At 50.9% G+C, this 14740-nt stretch overlaps 1 protein-coding gene across 1 annotated transcript; it reads left to right on the forward strand.

The window, feature by feature from the left end:
• Positions 1–3061: 3061 nt before the first annotated feature.
• efs (embryonal Fyn-associated substrate) lies at positions 3062–13959 on the forward strand. The gene is made up of 8 exons (XM_036551086.1): positions 3062–3231; positions 4582–4710; positions 7134–8609; positions 10877–10996; positions 11404–12369; positions 12655–12732; positions 13008–13265; positions 13630–13959. Exons 2-8 carry the CDS (start codon positions 4699–4701, stop codon positions 13810–13812), a joined length of 3093 nt encoding a protein of 1030 aa, XP_036406979.1. The 5' UTR covers positions 3062–3231; positions 4582–4698; the 3' UTR covers positions 13813–13959.
• The last annotated feature ends 781 nt before the right edge of the window (positions 13960–14740 follow it).

The following is a 14740-nucleotide window of genomic DNA, read 5'->3' on the forward strand; positions in this document are numbered from 1 at the left end:
CGCGCGAGGCGCGTTGGATCGATGTGCCGGTGCATGTGTTTTGACACAGCATATGACAGACAGAAGAGAACGTGTGCAAGGTCCCTTTACCCTGCTGTGTTCTCCACAATATTGCTGTGAAACGTGGCATTCGTTCGCCAGTAAGAAGAGCAAAAATTCAAAAATTGATTTGGATATTGGAGTCCTTTCAAAGTTGCGCTTTGTTCGACAAGTGATACATTTCACTGCTCTCACTATGATTTTTTTTCTAGAATTCACCTTGTTTACATCTCTAAATCAGAAAAAAAAAAAAATCTCCTTTTCTCCGTTTCGCCGCATCTGTGCGACACTTGTGACCCGGAAGTCAGAATGGCCGTACACGGTTGGCACGCGTTTGCGCACGCCATGAATCCTACATTCTACAACACTTTGATGAACGATTCCCATTGTGCTTCGTTCAAAGAGTTTGGAAAGGAGCAGACTGCGAAGATTTACGCTGGGGACCCTGGGGACATGTCCTCACCATTTTTTGTCGTGGCCCATTTTGTCCCCCACCACTTTAAAAAGGTGTGAACACGTCGAACCCGTCGTTGTCCCCATGCTTTTTCCTCTGTTTGGCAAAGGAAGCTCATCTCTCATGTCTCCTCTCCCCGCAGTGATTATGCTTCTTCAGTGTTAAACCATACATCTTCCATGGGAGTTTTTATCGTTTAATAAGAGACATTATGCTCAGGGGCCAGACAGTAGCTATAAGCTGGATTCTCAGTGCTGTTTACTTACTGCATCTGCATTGCCGGGCCGAGAAACATGCGTTGCAGACAGGGTTTCTCTACAGTCATTTTCACACCACCACTACTGGCAAAATACAGTATGCAGCCTGTCTCTCTGCCTGCATGTCTGTCTGTCTTACAGCATACGTTTCTGTACATTGGTGTGTTGCAGTATGTCTGTCTGTGTGGGGGGCTTTCCTGCTTAATTGAAAGCTGCAATCAGACTCCTGTCCAGCAGGGGGAGGATTTCCCTCAGTGCTCCACCACATTCACAGTGAACCCTCTCCTGCAAGAAATGGCCCAGTGGGCCCTGTGCCCACGGAAATATGAGTGAGTTCTGTCATTACTGGTGTTAATGTGCCTTTGGCTCTCTCATTACTGGTGTTATGTATAATGTTTTGGTTTTTATGTTCTTTGAACACATCTTTAAAATTTAGTGTCTGGTGCTTCATTCTTTTTCCTAACTTTTTCTCTGGCACTGGCCATCTGTCTACCCACTTTCTCCCTCTCCCTCCCCACTCTCTCTCTCCCTGTCTGCCATTTTCCTTTTCCCAGCACTCTCTGCTACTCTCTCTCTCTCTCTCTCACACTTATTCACTCTGACTCACTTACTTTCTCTGTCTCACTCTCTCTCTCACTCTCTGCCCCTCACTTTATCTCACACACTCATGCACGTTCTCTCACTCACTGTCTCTTTTTAAAATTTATTTCTCCCTCTTCCTTCCAGCCCTCCCTCTCATTTTCCCCCTTTCACATAAACACACACGCACACACACACACCCTCACCACCGCTGTCCTGTCTCTGGTGTTTCAGGCTTGTAGAGTGCCCCGACATGTGTCCGGTGTTTGTAGGACGGGCTCAGCGTGAGACGCCCTCGGACCGGCACATCCGCGCCCTCCCCATCATCACCCTGTCCCGGTAGTGTTCCGGCGGCCCGGCACAGGCCGGGTTCTCCCAGCCTGATGCTGTCCTCCTTATTTATTCTACCAGTATCGCTGTTTCACGGTTAGGTTACAGGAGCCGACATATAATTTCATAATATGATTCTGCAATCTTAGTGTGTTACTGTGAAACTCTCATTCCACTGAGCAAATAAGTTAGTAATGCAAAATGTGCGCCTACGTCACTTCCAACACGCTGTGCACCTGTACACAGGGGGGCGCTGTTAGCCTCTGAATTCACCTGATTTCACCGTTTCTGCGCGGTGCCTCGTATGTCATTCCGCCTTTCTGCCCACAGAAGGGTGGCGCTGTTTTGCCAGCGTTGTCCCAGTAATCCTTCCAGTAAGCTTCAATTCTCCTTGGTATGTTTCAAGTTTATCAAGAAATCATTCTTTCTTTTCTTTTACAAGGGCAAAGGCTAAATACATGAGGGGCTTGCACTCTCCAACAAAAAGACATGGGTTAATGCTGTAGGTATAACTATAAGTAGTTCTTTTTATTTTTGTTATTTTTAAGGACGGTAACAATAGTCCCACAGTTGGGCATAAAAAAACCAACACTCACCCAGTCCGAAGGGATACAATTACACAAACAGCTTCAAATATATATAAAGTAAATATTTTCAGCTTTTATATTAGTGGAGTGAATATTTACAGCTATGAATAAACCTGAGTGATTCATGCTGACAAAACAAACAAAAACAAAAGGTGTGCATGACGTAAAATGTAAATGTAAAACGCTAAAAGACTGACAACAAATTCATCTGAAACAGCCAGGTGAGGCTGAAGAAGGCGGGAGGTTTGCTCTTTTGTTTCAAATATGAGCTTTATCCTCTGAAGATGGGCTGGTTTTATGCGCTTAGTGAGTCTGAGTCGACCAGACGATGCACAGCTCAGCAAATATGTTGACAATCGGTCCAAAATGTAACAAGCTCAATATCGATGCGGTGATTATCTTATTATACGGTCAAGCGTGACCTCATGGTCCTCGGGAGATTGCGCATCGGAGCGACATGCGTCGGATGGCGACTACCGTACTGTGCGGAGAATAGGGGCGGCTCGTCGCTCTCTGATGAGAAAGAACCTTCTCCCTCCCCTTAGCCACGGTCCGGCGGTCGAGACTAGTCTTTTTCAATTCGCTCTAAACTGAAACAATACGGGAGAAGTGTGGAGGTTAATTTATCCTGTACAGTTAAAGCAACGTTGCACTTTAACAAAATGCAGAATATGTTAATGTCAAGTGATGGTTCGAATTTTTTATTTGCACACAGCATGCAAAACGTAGTGCTTGTGTGGTCCTAGTTTTACGGTAGTCCGGTTCTCTCCGGAGTAACATATGCGCGTTGGCTGCACTGTAATTCTACACCGAGCCTCCCGCACGGAGACGGGCAGGGCGAAGCAGGCGAACAAAAAACAGAGAAAGAAAGCGAGAGGGACGGGGGCACCGTGCGACCATGGCCGTTTTCACCGGGACCGATCACAGTACGGAGCGGGGTGCTTTCCCGGATTATTGATTGACGCGTTTTTTTTTAAAGTAAACGGTAGGTTTGAATATATTATTTTTTATTCATAAGAGATTGATGGAAAATTAGTTGGATTTAACCCCTCTTATTGTTTCGACCACAGGGTTCATTAGATTGGTTGACTTAAACGGGAATTTGATTGTCGTTATTTCAATACAGAAATGCTTACTGAAAAAAATAAGCAAGTTTTAAATCTAAAACCTTGTTTGTTCTGGAGAGCTGTGTGAGTTTGTTGTACGGGGTCGGGCTGTTCGTGCATTTAAAAGGTTAAGCGAGTGCTTGTGGCTTTTGGGCTGAAACGCGAAAACGTGGCTGAATTTGGGAGGTTTTGGTCACTAGTTGTCTGGTTTGAGAGACCTGGAGTGAAAAGAGCTATTTCAGACTGAAGGCACCAGCAACACAAAAGCATTTTCAAAGAATCTTTAGTGAAAAGTGTATGCAATCACACAATTGTATCAAATCCAACTAAGGGCGTTGTGTAGATACATTTATTAATGTTCAGGACGGTCGCCGGATGGTCGCAGATCGCAGCGTGTGGAGCTAATAAAGAGGTCTCATTCGCTTTATTTTAATGCTTTATCACCACAACTGTTTTAATCATCACTACTTGTAATATGACACCAAGAAGAGAAATCCAAAATTAATAAAAAACTGGCTGCATTTTCCCCCAGTATAACCATTAGATAATCTACTATCTTAATTTTTTAAATCAGTCTTTGCACCTTCAGTAGGAATGCGAATTTGTTTGGTAATGTTTACTCGTCGGACCGATCATCGGGAAAACCAGTAAGTCTAAACAGATCAACTTTAACTCGGATCGGTCGGAGTTACACTGGGCCGTGCCAGACAAATGTGCTGATGACCACATTCTTCCTGCGACCCTCAGTTAAGTGCAAGCGGTTTACCTAGCTCTGCTATCTGGGAACTGGGAACTTCTAAGGGAACTGCAGTTTACTTAATTTTCGAATAAAGGCGTGTCTGTTTTGAATTATTGTGAAGATGGCTTGTCACAGATTAACTGGTGAAACCGGTTTAACCGTCCTTTACACATGTTCAGACTGGACAGGCATCCAAAAAAGAAATAACATCAGCAAGGATGATCCATCACGTCTTGGTCATTCAAGTTATAAGTATTTATTAATAAACTTGCACCTTTGAGTAGGAATTCAGTCATCTACTCAGTATTATTAGTCGCCATCACAGCTGGGTTAGATTTATGTATTGGAGGTGGCTTTTGGATATGATAAAACGTGGTAGACCTTTTGCAAAGTGAATGTTGCTCTGTGGCTGTGTGACAGCAGCAGGGATGCTTTGACTGGGTCATGTGACAGTGTGTCACAGAGAGTGACCTTTGACCCCCTCCCACAGATCCGCTCCCCCCGGCCCTGGTTCTGGGTCCGATGGCCCGCGCTGTGTGTGGATGAGTGGGCCCAGCGCCTGGAGACGAGTGAGCGAGCGTGAAGCCGAGGAAGAGCCGCCATCGCCATGACGCTGTCGGTGAGTCCCGCGCGTGCGGAGGCGTTCCGCTGCCTGTCTGTCACACTGCCACTCACCTTCCCAGCATGGGTTTACTCCACAGCAGATGGGCTGCACACCTGGGCAGGTATGTGATAATGGTGATGATGATGTTGAAGGTGATCGTACCCGTGACTGTGAAATTGTGCTGCGGTTTTAATGTGAAACTTTTGGGGGCAGAGCAGTCTGCATGTGGCAGTGAGGTGAGCACCCCACACTCTGAGGAAGACCCCCATACCCTTCCGTCTCTCTCTCCATCTCTCTCTCTTTCCACCTCTCTCTCCATCTATTTCTTTGTCTCCCTGTGGCTCTATATCTCCATCTCTCTCTGTCTCTGTCTCTCTCGCCCCCTCTCTGTCTGTCTGTCTGTGTCTCTTTAAATTCAGTTACATTCATAATGCTTTATTGGCACTGAATACATTTTGTAAGTATTGTCAAGGAGCAGCTGATTATAATTGTTGCAGAAACATGAATGTACAGCAGTTACAGTTAAAGCAGTGAAGATGTAGACAGTTAAACAGGGCTAAACTGTAATTATGGAATTGTGTCCACTTAAAGGATTCATACGGGCTTTATTGGCACGACAGGAGTTATCCAGCGTTGCCACAGCATTTTAGGATTCTTTATTTCAGTTTTTTGTGCTCCTCTGTCTTTAACTCTTCCCTCTCTGTGTTTCCCGGTCTCTGGCTGGTGATTGGGGGGGGGGGGGGGGGCTCAGCTTGGTGCAGTGCGGCTCCTTCCCCGGGGGAGAGCAATGGATGAGGGCTGACAATAGGACCTTAAAGTGGGGACAGATGTGGCCTCCCCTCCCCCTCCCCGTCTCTCACTCTCTCTTTTAATCAGTAACCTCCACTGTCTCCCTCGCTATCAGGCCAGTGTTAATGTACCAGTTAGTCAGTGTTGTTTGGAAACGAATAAATGGACAATATCTGTTGTCTGCACTCAGTAGCTCACTGTTCTCATGCTTTCTCCCTCCATCTCCCCCCTTTTCTCTTTCTCCCTCTCTTTCTGTCTCCAATTTCTCCTTCTGTTTTTTGTCTCCCAGTTTGTCCCTCCCTCTCTCTCTGTCTCCCTTCTCTCCCTCTTTCCGTCTCCCCCCTCTCTCCCTCTTTCTCTGTCTCCCCCTTCTCTCCCTCTTTCTCTGTCTCCCCTCTCTCCCTCTTTCTGTCTCCCCCTTCTCTCCCTCTTTCTGTCTCCCCCTTCTCTCCCTCTTTCTGTCTCCCCCCTCTCTCTCCCTCTTTCTCTGTCTCCCCTCTCTCCCTCTGTCTGTCCTTTCTCCTGCACATTTTCCTGTGTATCTGTGTGTCACTCTCTCTGCACCCTTTGTCAGAATAACACTCTCTGCATACTGTGCAGTCCTGTCTGCGGTGCGCATTCGAACGGGGCTTCACTGGCATAATAACAGTGTGCAGTGCTGTCTGCGGTGCGCATTCGAACGGGGCTTCACTGGCATAATAACAGTGTGCAGTGCTGCTGAAGCCGGGGTTCCGATAGGAAATAAACAGAACAGTTACGACAGTAACGGACACAGCCATTGACACAGTACTGTGTCTCTGTGTCTGAGTGTGTTATCTCTGATTCCTATTTGCGCTGCGCTGTAGAGGGGGCTGGGATGTCCCTCTGTCCTGATGGTGCCTGTCCTGGGTGCATTTCTGTTTCCTGTAGGAACTGCGGAGATGTTCCTCACAGAGCAGATAAATGGATTAATCTAATCTATCACCTCTCTCTCTCCCCCTCTCATTCCCTTCTCCTCTTTCCCCCATCTCTTCCTGTCTCTGTTCCTTACTTCCTGTCTTTGACCCCCCCCTTCCTCTTTGTCCCTTAAGGCTTTGAAGGCAGGTGTAGTGTGATCTGTAGTAGATGGGGGTGTAGCTCTTTAGTGAGGGGGGGGGGGTGTGGCTCTGCATGAGAGGGAATGTGGCTCTATTAAAAAGGGGTGTAGCTCTTTGGGGGGGGGGAGCTGTAGCAACAGACAGACACATGGCACATCTAGAATGGCACACCTAGACTAAGCAGTGGGGAGGGCGTGTCTGCTCTGTACGCAGACCGAGGCAGTGGGGAGGCCGTGTCTGCTCTGTACGCAGACCGAGGCAGTGGAGCATCTTTAGGTCCACTGCAGAAGACTGTCTCTCAGAGACCGGTTTTATTATTTTACAAATAAGCTGTTCATTTAGGGACCCAAGAGTGTCTGTGCACAGGGAAAGAGTGTTTGTTTAGTGAACTGTGTGTCTGGTCAGGCAGTTTGGAAGAGTTGGGTTGCAGCTCACTTGTAAATCGAGTTTCCTTGCTGTGAGCTTAGTGACCGTGTGTCTGATGGTATCTCTGTGTGGGGGGGTGTTGTTTTGTGAGCTCTGATGTCTCTCACACACGTTCTCTCTCTCTCTCTCTCTCTGTCTTTGTCTTAGACGGTGCTGGCGAAGGCTCTGTTTGACAATGTGGCAGAGAGCGCGGAGGAGCTGGCCTTCAGGAAGGGGGATATCCTGATGGTGCTGGAGCAGGACAGCAGTGGTCCTGGCTGGTGGCTCTGCTCACTGCATGGCCGACAGGGTATCGCACCGGCCAATCGGCTGCGTCTCCTCAACACCTCCCAGCCGTGCCCCGCCCCCAACGCAGACCCCGCCTCCGCCTACCTCTGCCCCTCCTCCTGCCCCGCCACCCGTCCCGCCGCTGAAGACTCTGTGTACCTGTCACCTGGCCCGGTGCCTCGGGTCGCCCAGCTGGAGCCCCCTGCGGGTGGAGACGTGGGGGAAGGGGTGTACCTGTCCCCCCCCAGCCTGGGTGCCCCGCCCCGTGGCGAGGGCCGGCCCCGGACCCGCTCCAGCTCCAGCTCCCGTCCACGGCCGGACTGGGAGGTGGGTGTGACCGGTCGAGCACGCTCCCCCTCCCTCAGGGGCCGAGGGGCGGATGCAGGCACCCCCAAACATCAGAGCCTGTACCAGACCCCCCCCAGCCCCATCCCTGCTGCCACCCAGCCACCCGGGGGGTACCCCAACTCCCGCGGGGGACCCCTGTCTGAGTCCGTGTACCTGGCCCCCAGCGGGATTCCGCGGGTGGCCCCTGAAGGCCCTGCCCAGCCCCGTGGAGCAGAGACGGACACCTACCTGGTCCCTCGAGAAGCCGTCGGGGTGGGCAATTCAGAAGGGTGCTACCTCGTGCCCAGGGTCACTGTGATGCCCAGCGAAGAGGTATACCAAACTCCAACGGGGGGTGGGGCCGTGGCAGGCCCCGCCCCAGTCACACCCGCTGGCACAGGGAATGCTGCAGGCAGCTCCACCCGTGATGTGTGCCCCACCCATGGTCCAGGGCCCAAGAAGACCCCCCTGCCCCCCTCCTCAAATGGAGTAGCCCTCCTTCCTCAGGCTGTGGGGCAGGAGGCCCCTGGGCTGTACCAGACCCCTTCTCTGCGAGGGGGTCTACCCAAAACTCCTCAGAATGAGCGGAAACTCCCCAGGGAGGGCGCAGTGCCCAGCGGTGCCCCTTCCCCAGCAGGGGGGTCAGTCCGACACACCCCCACTCCTGCTCAGGGGTCCCCCCGACCACAGGGCCCCCCCGGTGCTGTGGGTAAGGCCGTGCCCCCCACCCCCCCCGGCGGCCGCGGGAAACTGCCCCAGGCCTCCGTCAGGAACTCGCCTGTCCTGCCGAGAGCGGGGCGTGGCAGGGTGCAGGGGTCCCCAAACTTCGCCCGCAAGCCTCCGCCCCCTGCACCGCCGGTTAGAGGGGTCACCAAGAAGGACACGCCCCCATCTGTCCCTCCTGGGGCTACCTCAAACCAGGAGGGGCAGAAGGATGGGAGGATGGAGGAAGAAAACAAGAAAACTAAGAAGAAAGTGTCTGAGGAGGGAGAGTACGAAGAGCCAGATGACGAGATTCTCAGCAACCAGGTTAGTGGCGGGGTGGGGGTGGGGGGGGGCAGGGGTTTGGGGTTGGGGGGGCGATGAATAGATGGGTAGATTGAGTTCTCTGCTTCCTGTGAGTGGATCCTGTGAAATTTGACCTGCTGACTGCACTGGTTTATCTTGCATTAAGTAGCTGCTAGCGGCGGAGTTGTAGAAGAGAAAGGGTGTGATGTTTTACTCCGTCACATTGAATGCTGGGTATGCTAACATCTGAAACCCCTCCAAACCCCCACCATGCACACATACTGATAGGGTAGATTTTTTGGAGGCAAGTGCATGGACTGTTCCATTCTAACCACCCAGGAGGGGTGCTCTTCCTGCAGTGTGTGTTTATTTCGGGGAGGTACGTCTCTGTATGTCAGAGAAAGGGAGAACTCCACAGCGGCTGGACCCGCGTGTGCGGATCTTGCTGTGATATCACGAAGTGGTGCCTGATGTGGGCTGTGGGCAGAGATCTCGCCCCGCACTCTGAGGCAGGACTGGGATCTCATGGCTGGGGCCGCCCCGCAGCGGCAGGTTGTGGGTTCCGACACACTGAGGGTGAAGGCTCACTAGATAAGATCTGTCCAAACCCGGTCTGTGCTGATTCTGGCTCCAAAGGAAGGACCTGTTCCCCAGGTGTAGACAGATGGCTTCGAGCACTGAACTGATTTAGCTGCTCACAGTGATCCAAAAGTGCTCCAGAATCACTTAATGTCAGAGACAGAAGTATGCATGTCACAAGGCAATAATACTGCATATTTTGTTCATGGCTTTGAGGAGTTTTTTAGAACTATTCATTTTCTGTTACCTGCTCTGTAGCGGTACCTTCAGAAGGAGGTTTTAACTGTGGAAAAACTGATTAATTTATGAGTTGATACTATGCTTGAATACTGAATTGTGGAAAACTGTTTGCTCAACCAATCAGAGAACAGGAGGATGTGACTTCAGCTTTGACATCAGACTGTTAGAAGAGGCACTTTCAGCTTTCCCTCTCCAGACAGGAAGGGAGCTAAGTGTGCATTCTGCTAGTCAGAGAAGCTGTGATCATCATGTATCATCAGTTTTACTTTCCTCTGTGTGACAGACTGAGGGGTGAATGTTCACACTGATCAGCAGGTTAAAGGTCAAATATTTAAACATGATATTGAGTTCAGGGTCGGAATGCATGCAGTGTGCTGCATTTTCAGAAGAAAGGTGAACTTCTGAAATTCATGCCTCCATCCAGCGCAGCGCATATGAAAGGTTGCAAAGGGACCCTCCAGCAGTGAGCAAACAGCTTTGGGCAGAAACGTTAGGCAGGAAGCCAAGCCTGCGGAAGATAGCACTGAGAAAAACAGCTCACAGCCCAAGGCTATTCACCCTGACTGTTACAGTAAACAGCGTTCAGTATGCAGGCCTGCACTCTGTGAAGGACAGCTTTCCTCACAGGCTTCTCCGCAGCGTCAGTTTGCTTCCTCGTTGTGGAGCAGATTGCTCTCAGTAACGCAGGAGTCCAGCATCACGGCGCCGTCTGAAAGCTGGATAGGCGCGTCCTTTGCAGGTGCAGGTGGCCCACCTGTCCTCAGATATCTCAGGAGCCCCTGGGGTGGCGTTTTAACCATCTGATGTAACACAATTAGCGACAGCATGATACCGGCTGTCATGAGTGTAAAACATTTCTCTTCACTTGCTCCATCGGGCCACACCTTAACCTGTGCAGCATTTTACCTGTCTGAAAATGACATTCCTTCAGGTGGACAATAATCTGTATTTTATGGACAGTAAAGTTTAAAATAATACCTAACACTTATTGGTACATCTTTGGACTATCAAGCCATTTCTTTCTTCATATAGTTGATTTTTTTGTGCAGACTGACAGTTTACGCCAAGACCTGAATCAAAGTTCTGCTGATTTCATGTACCTCTGTTTTATTAATTCTTTCTGATTAACTTTGCTGTTTCCATATGCTTGTATGGCTCAGACCAGGCGCTGTCTGCTGTGCTCTGCTGTCTGTGACAATAGGGCGTGTGTTTCTGTGACAGTGCAATTGCTTTCTTTACTCATCTGAGGTAATGGGTTGTAGACGCTACATACACACTACTCATCTTTGTTGTTGAAGTACTGAGTTACCTTATGTGTTATGTAATCCTTTTGTATCTAACTAACCAAAATAAATCGGCACATTGTCTTGCAGTGCAGAGTGTGTTTAGTGTGTTTTAGAATTTTTTATTCTAGCTCGTGGTTGAATCTCATCATGATCCTCTTTGTGTGTGTTCATTTTTTCCCTTAGGTGTATGACACACCTCCAACCAGCAGGTGGCAGCACACGGTAGCACCAGCAGCCTGTGAGGATGACAGCATCTATAACACCCCCCGTGTCCTCCCCCCACAGGCTGACCAAGGGTCAGAGGTGAGGGCCTAGCAGCCTCCATCTGTCACCTTCCCCAGTGACACTGCACCTGTTCACCTCACTCTCTTTGTTTCTCTCTGCCGAACATTTTATGAGAACTTAAACAATAAATCTGAATTTTGCAGTTCCTCGTGAATGGTCAATTTTTAGGTTTGTATCTGTCTCTCACCCTCTCTTTCACACTCTTTCAATCTTTCTCTCATTTTTGTTTTGTTCAAAAAACTTTTGGTTATTTGAAGAGTTTTTTGTTTTCTTTTACTTTTCCTCTCTATGTATTTTACTTCGCTGAAAGAAAGATGAAGTAAAATATATAAACTTGTAGGAATCCTTTTTCATGGCTTTTTAAAATCCAGTCTCTTTTTCTCCATCCCTCTCCCCCTCTCTAACACTCTTTCTCTCTCCTCCAGGTCTACGATGTCCCCACACTGCCACTGGCCATTACATCAGGCACCCTTCAGGAAACCTACAGTATCCCAGCAGCCCTTGCAGTAGGAAGCGAGACGGAGGAGGATGTGTACAGTGTCCCCTCCCTCCCTGGGCTGTCAGTGGGGCCGAGCGAGCTGTCCCCTGGCTCCGGGGGCGAGGTGGAACAGGGCCAGCTGTACTCGGTGCCAGGATCAGGCAGGCGGGCGGACATGGTGCTGTTCTCTGAGGAGCCACACGAGGGCGCCGAGTCGGAGTGCGGCATCTACGACATGCCTGCCCTGACGGTGGACGCGCCGACCTCCTCCACACGCCGCTCCTCCGTCTCCAGCACCAGCTCGGGGGACGTCCAGTGGAGGAGCTCCCTCTCTGCCCTCATCCAGTCTGCTCTGAACTCCACCTCCCTCTCTGCGACCTCCCGTGACCTGGCCACCTCATTGGCCGACATCCTGTCTGTCTGGAAGGCCAGCCAAGAGTCGGAGGCTCCCCTGCCTGTCCAGCAGGCCTGGTCCCGCCTCTCTGATCTGCTCCCCGCCCTCTCTGTGGGTAGCTCCTCCCCTCCTTCTGAGGCTTTGCTGTCATTGGTCCGCCGGGCCCTGGAGGACTCCGCCTCCCTCTTACAGAGCCAGGCTGTCCCTGCGCTGGGCCGGCCTCGCCTCCCTTCTCAGGAGTCCCTGTCACGGCGGCCACTGCCGGCGCTGCCAGTGGCTGAGGTGAAGCCTCTGACCGTGGGCATGGGGGGCCGCAAGGGCAGCTGGATCCAGGAGAGACCCCTCCCTCCCCCGCCCCCTCCCAGCTTCCCGCTGCCCCCTGCGCCCCCACAACTCATCCCCACCAATGGGCAGCCGGAGGAGGAGGACTTTGGGAATGAGTACGCAGGGATTGGTCTAACTGCTACCCCGCCCCCCACCTGCAGTGGGGCCGACAGTGGAGGATATGTGAAGCTGCAGGTTAGCATGAGCCTGACACACACATCCTTCTGTGCGTCTGTCCAGGCGTCTGTCCGTCTGTCTGTTAGTGTCTCTGTGGGCCTCAGTAGCAGTATTTCACATCACTTGCACCTTCATGAATTCATGTGTAAAAATGTTTCTGCCAGTTTGTTCCTCCGGCAAATGAGTAAAACAGGTCAGCATTCAGCTTATGTGATACTGCGTTATGTTTCTGTGAATCCTTACAAAGCCTTGAACGGCACATACTCACAGCACTCTCAGTTTAACCCTTTACTCTCTCCATAGGGGAAGCTGGCACCGTCTGTGCCCATCCCCACAGAGAACACCCCTCCCCCAGCTGACCCCCCCTCGGCAGAGCAGCGGGTAAACACCCCCACCGCACATGCACGCACACACACGCATGCTCTCACGTGCGCACACACACATGCACACAGCACGCTGGTTACTAACTGTGGATCCGTCACCTACTCAGTGTATGACCTTGCCTGTATCCACCCTCTTCTCTCTGTCTCTCAAACCACTCCTTCCTCTCTCTCTCTCTGTTACTCTCTCACTCTGCAGGGTTAGTCTTTCTCTCTCTCTGTATCTTGTACAATCCTAAATGGTGTGTGTTACCTGCCCGCTCCCTCTGCCTGCAGTCCAGCCCGTCCCCTCCGCTGCCGGTCTCTCTCTCCCTGGAGGACTTGGAGCTGCTGTCCTTCTACTCCACACAGAGCCTGTCTCACCTGTCCTGCCTGGCCAACTCTATCGAGGACCTCTTCACCAGTGTGCAGGGGAACAAGCCGCCCCGCGACTTTGTTTCCAGGGGGAAGAGCTTGATCGTGACGGCCCATAAGCTGGTGTTCATCGGGGACACGCTGTCCCGTCTGCTGTCTTCCCCCGACCTCAGGGCAAAGGTCAGCTTCCCAGGTCTTTCTGAATAAACTGTGATGTAAAACAGTCGTCACGCGGCACAGTCTGCAGCCCGTAGATCTGGGCTCGCTGCGTTTACAGCCTTTCCCTGCAGGTGCTGCATCATTACAGCTCTTTTTGCTCAAACTAAAAACACAAACAGACCATTCCACTGTCCAAGGCCATCCCTGCAGTCTGGATCATCAGTCAGGGTCTGAGAAACCTGCACTGAGTTAATATTCAAATAAGGAATAATGTTTAATTTCAGCTTGAAACTAAATGGTTAAACTGTTCTTAAAATAAATAATGCATAGTAAAACTGAAAGTTCAAATTCACAGACTCAAATTCAAATGCATTTGACCCTACAGGTCACCACCTCAGGAGGGCGGCTGTGTCAGGCCCTGAAAGCAGTTGTCGTGGCAACCAAGGGAGCAGCCCAGAATTACCCATCAGTCCCTGCCACGCAGGAAATGGTGGACCGCGTGGCCGAGCTATCCCAGCATGCCGCGGGATTCTCCACACTGCTGCAGCGACTCGCGGATATATCCTGAAGCCTTCATTATAAACATCTTCCCTTTAAATGCCTTTTGTGTTATTAAAGTATTATTCTGTTTTGGTTGTATGGTTTGAAGGTGGAGGGAGTTCAGCTGTTTGTGTCTGAAGCAGTGAGTCTGAAGGAGCCGCTGAGTGTGGTCAAGTGCTGGTGTGTGTGTGCGTGCGTGCGTGCGTGTGTGCGCCTGTGGTCCAATGGTAAGCACTCTTATCACGTGTCTGCCCTTGATTGGTGGACCTGTTTTGTGGGTGTATTTCCTTGTGTGAATGTTGTAGTCTTCTATGACACGGTGAGGCCCTGGGCCTCGCTCACCTATGAGCAAGATGTCTGTGTGTCTGTCTGTCTGTCCGAATCCCCAGAGTGTGGCTGCGGTGTGTGCAATGTTCTTTACTGAGCTGGTGCTGAGGAGGAGAGAGGCGCCTCCCAAGCGCAGGTGGAATGGTGCAAAACGATGGGGATCATGTATCATTATAATTATCATCATTAATGTCATATATCCTGTAGGGTTGCCTTAAAAACAATGGAAAGGTCCCCGCACACCCCTGGGAAAAAGCACAGCAAGCCTGAGAGAGAGATGATAAAGCTCAGCAGACACAGCAGTGGGGGGAGACAGGTGCACGGGCAGAGACACAGAGACACAAAGGGGCAGGTGTTCTTTCCCACGGTTGTAGTCCCGCCCTTCTAAAACCTGTCTGCCAGGTCTCCCTCTCCCTCCGTCTCTCTCTCACACACACACACACACACACGCGCGCGCACAGGTCTCAACATGAAGCCTTTTCCCTGGCTGTGTGCAGGAGCAGGTCCCAGCAAGGGCTGCAGCTCATGCTAGACCCCATCAGAGACTCGGGACTCAGACTCAGACTATTCCGGTCTCTGTGGCTCCTTCGTCCGTGATGTCACAGAAGGTGATGTCACATATGGGCCTC

This window comes from Megalops cyprinoides, chromosome 18 (assembly GCF_013368585.1).
Source record: "Megalops cyprinoides isolate fMegCyp1 chromosome 18, fMegCyp1.pri, whole genome shotgun sequence".
NCBI classification, from domain to species: Eukaryota; Metazoa; Chordata; class Actinopteri; order Elopiformes; family Megalopidae; genus Megalops; species Megalops cyprinoides.

Bases quoted from the DNA above. Each gene is read 5' to 3' on its own strand.
- efs (XM_036551086.1), top strand. The intron at 8,610-10,876 runs GTTAGTGGCGGG...TTTTTCCCTTAG, and splicing joins ACGAGATTCTCAGCAACCAG to GTGTATGACACACCTCCAAC. The intron at 12,733-13,007 runs GTAAACACCCCC...CTCTGCCTGCAG, and splicing joins CCCCCTCGGCAGAGCAGCGG to TCCAGCCCGTCCCCTCCGCT.